General features: G+C 38.1%; 1 protein-coding gene across 1 annotated transcript; it reads left to right on the plus strand.

Annotated features, from left to right (window-relative positions):
- The first annotated feature begins 6418 nt into the window (after window positions 1-6418).
- Window positions 6419-7153, plus strand: LOC128586618 (cytochrome c, somatic-like). The gene has a single exon (XM_053592614.1). It carries the CDS (start codon window positions 6483-6485, stop codon window positions 6795-6797), a length of 315 nt encoding a protein of 104 aa, XP_053448589.1. The 5' UTR covers window positions 6419-6482; the 3' UTR covers window positions 6798-7153.
- The last annotated feature ends 734 nt before the right edge of the window (window positions 7154-7887 follow it).

A 7887-nucleotide genomic window follows, 5' to 3' on the forward strand; every position in this document is an offset into this window, starting at 1 on the left:
TGATTTTGATTTCAGCTGAGTGAGACCAATTTAGAAATTCTCAACTATGTAGTACAGAACTGTAAGGACATAAACATGTTTATTCGAAGCCATTAAATTTATGGTAATTTGTTTATAGCAGCAATAAAATTAATACAATGGGTTAATCAGATTAGACCCAATGAAAAAAGTAGAATGGAATATAGGTCTAAAGAATGTAAAGAAGGACTAAGAGATGGAAAACATGAAAGAAGAGAATAGGGAGAATGGGTAAAAAATATTCAATGCACTGAAAATACAATGGCTAAAAATTTTCTAAAATTTATGATAAGATAACTTAAGTTTTAGGAAGCAATGATTCCCAAACAGGTTAAATAAAAATAAATCCTCACCTAAACATATCATAGTAAAATTTCAGGACACCAAAGACCAAGAGAAAATGTTTAGACATACAGAAAAAATAACAAAACCCTAAACTAGATGACTTATAAGGAATAACATTTATATTGAGTGATTCCCTTTCCCTTCTTTTTCTTTCCCCAGAAAGGGCAACTTCTTTTTATTGTCTCTTCTTCACAATTTTTTTTCTCATGCCCTCCCTCCTTCCTCCTTCTGCCATACTATTGAGAGTGATTTCTTAACAGCAAATGGAAGGCTGAAAATAATAGAATTCTTCATACTGCTATAACAAAACAGCCTAGAATTGTTTGCTTGGCTAAAGTAACATTTAAGTATTAGAACAAAGGCTGGGCGCGGTGGCTCATGCCTGTAATCCTAGCACTTTGGGAGACTGACATGGGTGGATTGCCTGAGCTTGCAAGTTCAAGACCCTGTCTCTAAAAAATAGATGGGTCTTGTGGCAGGTACCTGTAGTCCCACCTACTCTGGAGGCTGAGGCAAGAGAATTGCTTGAGCCCAAGACTTTGAGGTTGCTGTGAGCTATGATGCCACATCACTCTACTGAGGGTGACAAAGTGAGACTCTGTCTCAAAAAAACAAAAGAGACATTTTCAATGAATTCAGGCAAATAAATATGAAATCCCAGGCTCAAAGGACTTCACCAAGAAGTTCTACCTGGGTGGTGCCTGTGGCTCGGTGAGTAGGGTGCCGGCCCCATATACCGAGGGTGGCGGGTTCAAACCCAGTCCCGGCTGAACTGCAACCAAAAAATAGCAGGGGGTTGTGGCGGTGCCTGTAATCCCAGCTGCTCGGGAGGCTGAGGCAGGAGAATCGCAGAAGCCCAAGAGCTGGAGGTTGCTGTGAGTCCTGTGACATCATGGCACTCTACTGAAGCGGTAAAGTGAGACTCTGTCTCTACAAAAAAAAAAAAAAAATCATTTCCTTTAGGTGTGTGTGCATATACATATTTTTATTGATATATACACAAGTACTACACACATGCACATACACACATACATTTTTTTTCCAGAGGATAAAGAAATAGTACCCCTGATTCATTTTATAAGGCTAGGGTAACCTTAATAAAACTAAGATAAGCCAGGAAAAAGGTCATTTTTATTAATGAACAGAAGTGCAAAAATTCTTTCTTTTTTTTTTTTTTTGTAGAGACAAGAGTCTCACTTTACCGCCCTGGGAGTGGTAGAGTGCCATGATGTCACAGCCATGACGAAGCACCACCTGAGAAGTGCAAAAATTCTAAACAACATTAATAACATATCAAATTCTGGCGGCACCTGTGGCTCAGTGAGTGGGGCGCTGGCCCCATATACTGAGGGTCATGGGTTCGGACTCAGACCCGGCCAAACTGCAACAAAAAAATAGCCGGGTGTTATGGCAGGCACCCGTAGTCCCAGCTACTTGGGAGGCTGAGGCAAGAGAATCACCTAAACCCAGGAGCCATTGTATTTTCAGTGCATTGAATATTTTTTACCCATTCTCTCTTTTCTCTGATGCCACAGCACTCCACAGCACTCTACCAAGAGTGATAAAGTGAGACTCTGTCTCTAAAAAAAAAACAAAAACAAAATCAAATTCTAAACAATATAATAGCAAATCAGATTCACCAATGTGTTGACCAATGTGGGTTAAACTGACCTCATACTATGTATTTGACAGATTAACATTAGTAAATATATTCTCATAATTTAACAAGTGACAGAATTTAAGACATATCTGCCAACTGAGTGCATTTTCCTAGATTTTTATTTTTTTTTTTGTAGAGACAGAGTCTCACTGTACCGCCCTCGGGTAGAGTGCCATGGCGTCACACGGCTCACAGCAATCTCTAACTCTTGGGCTTACGCGATTCTCTTGCCTCAGCCTCCCGAGCAGCTGGGACTACAGGCGCCCGCCACAACGCCTGGCTATTTTTTGGTTGCAGTTTGGCTGGGGCTGGGTTTAAAAACGATTTCCCTCCAACTTTTTACAAGTGTCTTGTCCCAATGTAATCAGACAGCAGATTTTTTGCATCTCATCTTCAGTGAATTTTTTCCTAAGACACCACCTTTCACTATACATTTTATCAGTTCACTAATATATCTGGCATGTAACAGTACTCACTATGTGACAGTACTGCTTGCTAACATTAAAAACCTCCACACAAGTTAGCAAAACCTGAAACAGAGCGACCCTGGCTCCTTGTACACCCATGTGTGAAATAAATGTGATTGTTTTATACCACCTAGAGTTTGTGGTTGTTTGTTATGAAGCAAAAGCTAGTAAATACAATGAGAAAACAGCCATTTTATTTTAACATTTGTGGATAGTAGGTATAATGAAAATAGAATATCTGGCTATAGAGGATTAAACATCATACTTACTATAATAGTAACAATCTCATAATTCATCTGAGGAATTACTGAGAACAAGACATTCTCCTGGCAAGCTTGGAAATCTCTTGTGACTTGGAAGGCAAGCCACCAAGTAACTCAGTGATCCCAGAGGAGCGAAGTTCAGTCCTGTAGTAGTAAGGCTGATGTTCAACATTAAGCATTTTATGGCACTTCCTTGAAGGATTAGTAGAGAAAAATTGCATGTAGTCTTTTTGGAGATATTTCCTTAAGTACATACTCTCTTAGCACCTTTGGAGATCATTTCCCTGAGCGTGCAGCCCCTGCATGCTTCGTAATCTTTCCACCCATTATGTTATCTTCTCAATGAAAAGACTCTGCAAGAAGTGCTCAGCACTTGTCCTGCACCTATGGGAACCCCACCTCTTGAGGCTTGTACTCTCAATCTGTCTCGCATGATCATTTATGCAGTCGCAACATCTGGTGCAGTCAGCAGGATGTGGACTGGGCCACAGACCAAAGGAGAAAAATTACTCGGGGTAAGTAAAACGTGTGGGAAACAATAACAGGGAGATTACAGGGGAGCAATGGGTAATACCCCTTTCATTGAATCACAATGTCTCTAGCTTTTAAAGACATTATTAAGGTTGACCAGAGTGAAAGTGAAACAAAATTGAATCACAATGTCTCCAGCTTTTAAAGACATTATTAAAGTTGACCAGAGTGAAAGTGAAACAAAAAGTTTTTGAAGAATTATTTAACATGTTAAGAAATATTGTTACTAGGTCCAGCCTACAGGAAGGGCAGTTCTTAATGTAAAGATTTGGAAACAGGTTGTGAGAGCTCTCTATAGAGCTCATCAATTAGGGGACACAATAGCATTATAGGTATGGTCCCTATGTAACTTAATTACTTGGCATTGCAACCTCTTCAGTCAGAAACTGATGAAGAAGGGAAGGTTATAGTGCATAAAACTCAGAGGAAGACAATAAAAGGCAAGAAAAAAACTCTGAGAGGCTATGAGCCTACTGACTCTGTGCCTTCTCGCCCACTAAGAAACTAGGGGATGAGGAGAAAGCAACAGAAAAGGAGTACTATAGATCTAATGGAAATTCCTCTGATTCCTCTTCAGAGGAAGAATTAAGCAGCAGAAACATAAGGAAAAGGGAAGACACCTGTTACCATTATGGCCACTCAAATTAAACAAAGTTGATTAAATGACCTAGTAACAAAAAACACCACTCCTTCAGCACCTCCATATCCAGACAAGCCTTCAAACCCAGGTAATTCCTCTACAACATCTGTCATGAAGGCTTTACTAGATGGCAGGAAAACAGGAGATTTTACTTTTGAGGACATTTTGGGACTTTTTCCTGTTGTAACTGATATTCCACCCAGTCCGCAGTATCCACAGGGGAACAACAATATGACCATCATATGATTACCTTAAAAACTTTAAAGGACTTAAAACAGGCTGTAACACAATTTCACAAAAATATGCCTTTTTCTAGAGGCATATTGCAAGGACCAGAGCAAGAACAGCATATTCTTTCATATGATTGGGACATGATTGCTAGAATAATTTTAGAATCACGACAATATTTACAATTTAAAACATGGTGGAGAGAAGAGGCTGATTTAATGAGTAGACAGACCAGCAAAGAAATGTTCCTATAACATCAGAACAACTCACTGGGTCTGGACAATGGATAGGAATTCCACCCAATTACAATATGATGATATAGCCATAGTACAAACCAGGTTATGCTGCTTTAGAGCATGAGAGAAAGTCCAGGCTCCCAGAGATATCTCCAAATCTTTTATTAAGGTAATGTAGTCAGGGAATGAGCCTTACACTGATTTCTTGGCATGACTGAAAACTTCAGTCGATAAGGCTGTGGCGCAACCTGAACTTAGGGATATGCTTTTTCAAACCTTAGTTTTTGAAAATGCCAATTCAGAATGTCAAAAAGTTTTACGTCCTGGGCAGCACCTGTGGCTCAAAGGAGTAGGGCGCTGGCCCCATGTGTTGGAGGTGGCAGGTTCAAACCCAGCCCTGGCTGAAAACTGCAAAAAAAAAAAAAAAATTTACATCATGTAAGGGCACAAAACAACCCTTTAGAAGAATATATAAGGGCATGTTCAGATGTTGGGACTGAACCATACACAGCTAATATCTTTGCCGCAGCCTTGAAGGATGGATTCAAATCAAATTTTATCAAGTGTCACAATTGTGGAAAATTAGGCCATGTGAGGAAGGAGTGCCACAAAGGAAAGAGTCATAATGATAGTAATAAGAGAAACTTTACTACTAATAACCAACAAAGACAGGGTGGATGCAAGCCTCCAGGCATTTGTCCTAGATGTAAGAAAGGATTTCACTGGGCAAATGAATGCCACTCTCAATTTGATAAGGATGGGACACCCCTCCAGCAGGGAAACTATCACTTGGGCCCGACCCACAGCCCACAGACAAACAATATGGGTATGGGGATATACCCACTCACCAGCAACTTAAACCCGTCCAATCCCTTTTACATGCCACTCGAGGAAGTGCCGCTTTAGATTTTCCAGCCTCTGATAATGTTTTACTACTTCCTAACATGGGAGTGAAACAGCTAAAAACAGGCATTTCCGGCCCAATACCTCCAACTTCAGTTGGTTTATTATTAGGCAGAAGTAGTTTAACATCTCATGGTGTTCATGTACACACTGGTGTAATTGATAATGATCTCATGGGAAAAATACAAACTATGATCTCAGTAGATGAACACAAATTTTAGCTGGACAAAGAATTGCTCAATTATTACTTTTATATCAAATTACAAACCACAGATAAGAAATGCACAAGCAGCTTTGGCAGTACGGGCAGTATTTTCTGGCAAAGAGCCATTAATCAAAACAGACCTCAATGAACACTCAGCTTAAAAGTTAAGTCTTACTGGCCTGTTAAATGCTGGTTCTGATGTGTCTGTCATGGCTTTAAAACAATGGCCTAAAGAATGGCCAGAGCAAATAGTTGATGTCACCTTTACTGGTATCAGAACTTTAAATTCAGTCTTTCAAGGTACTTTACCTTTGTGCTGTTCTGGACCGGATAATCAAGATGCTCAAATTCAGCCTTACATAGCTGATATAGCCATTAATTTGTGAGGAAGAGACTTGCTCCAACAACAGAAAACTATAGTTACTATACCATCCATGAATGATTCTTTTCAGATGTCAAATTTAGCCTAGATGCCACTGCCCCAAAATATGCTCTCAAATTATCTTGGAAAAGCAACAATCCAGTGTGGGTTGAGCAGTGGCCAATTACTAAAGAAAAAGTGGATGCATTACAAATATTAATACAAGAGCAATTAGAACAACAACATATTGAACCTCCTACTAGCACGTGGAATTCCCTAGTTTTTGTTATAAAAAAGAAATCAGGCAAAATGGAGAATGCTTACTGATCTCCATAAAGTTAATGAAACAATTGTTCCTATGGGACCCTTACATCCAGGGTTGCCACTACCATCTATGATTCCTTCTAAGTGGTATATGTATATGTAATTGATTTAAAAGATTATTTCTTCACTATATATCCCTGCCCTGAAGATAGGCCTCATTTTGCATTTTCAATCCCCTCTTATAATCAACAGTTACCTTATTAAAGATTTCAATTGAAAGTCCTGGCACAGTTAGATGGCAGGACGTCTGGCTTCCAGCTCGTAACTTTAGTACTGTTAGCAACCAAAGAGAGAATTAAATATGGGTGATATTGAGAAAGGCAAGAAGATTTTTGTTCAGAAGTGTGCCCAGTGCCATACTGTGGAAAAAGGCAAGCACAAGACTGGGCCAAATCTCCATGGTCTCTTTGGGAGGAAGACAGGTCAGGCTTCTGGCTTCTCTTACACAGACGCCAAAAAGAACAAAGGCATAACCTGGGGAGAGGATACACTGATGGAGTATTTGGAGAATCCCAAGAAGTACATCCGTGGAACAAAAATGATCTTCGCTGGCATTAAGAAGAAGGGAGAAAGGGCAGACTTGATAGCTTATCTCAAAAAAGCTACAAATGAGTAATAGATGGCCATTGCCTTATTTATTACAAAAGAGAAATATCTCACGGCTTTTTCTTATGTGTACCATAATTTAATTGGTCTCATTTACCAGAATTCAGATCATAAATGAGTGACAGAATATTTTTGTTGGACAGTCCCGGTTTAACTAAGACTGGCTTGTGGTTAAATGAATATGATTGGTTTTTTGGATTTTGATAGTGATTCCAGGTCAGTAAAAGCATCACTGTTTTCCATTTCTAAAGATATGTTCAGATTTAATTAGTGATGTTTACCTTTTCACAAAGATGTAAATTGCCATCCCAAAGCCTATTAAAGATTGGTTTTATATTAAGATTTATATAACTGATTATGTGAATATATTTACATTTAAATATATTCACATAATCAGTTTTTATATTTATATTTAATATTTATATAAAATATAATATTTAATATGCTATTTAATATTTTTAATATTTAAACATGCTGTTTTGGTATTAAAATATTTAGTATTTATATTTATATTTAATTCTGGGGAAATCCCCTCACTGTCTCAGAACCAAGCAAGACTCACTGATGTTTTAATTGGTGTTCATTAGCCTGTTAAAGGTGAGGGCTGGAAAGAAGGTAGCAATGTTTACTTTGTACTTTTGATCTTTATCACGCCAATATAATTTCCCTGGGTCTACTAAAATGCTGCCTTTTATTTATTGAAAGGCATTTTAGTGTGGTTTATGTGTAATGTCAAATAAAAAATATTTAACATTTATTTTATAGACAATCTATAAGGTCATGCTTTTAAAAGTCAATATGTCAAGAAATGGCAAATTAAACTTTTGAATTATTTACTACCTAAGTCAGGTTAAGTTATAATTTGGGATTGTCTTTCAGCAACTCTTCAGAAACACATAAAACTGTGTAACAACTATATGTGTGTGATTAGTAATGGTGCTTTTGCCAACTCATTATGTGAATTAGAAGAGATATACACAGATTTTAAAATGATGTGTGATCATAACATAATTAAAAACAAAAATCATAGGAAAAAAAAAAAAAAAGAAAGTCCTGGCACAAGGTGTGTTAAATAGCACCACCTTGTGTCAGCATTTTGT

This window comes from Nycticebus coucang, chromosome 5, assembly GCF_027406575.1.
Source record: "Nycticebus coucang isolate mNycCou1 chromosome 5, mNycCou1.pri, whole genome shotgun sequence".
In the NCBI taxonomy this organism is placed as follows: domain Eukaryota; kingdom Metazoa; phylum Chordata; class Mammalia; order Primates; family Lorisidae; genus Nycticebus; species Nycticebus coucang.

Excerpts from the sequence above, each read along its gene's own strand:
- LOC128586618 (XM_053592614.1), top strand. The coding sequence starts at position 6,483 with ATGGGTGATATTGAGAAAGGCAAGAAGATTTTTGTTCAGAAGTGTGCC.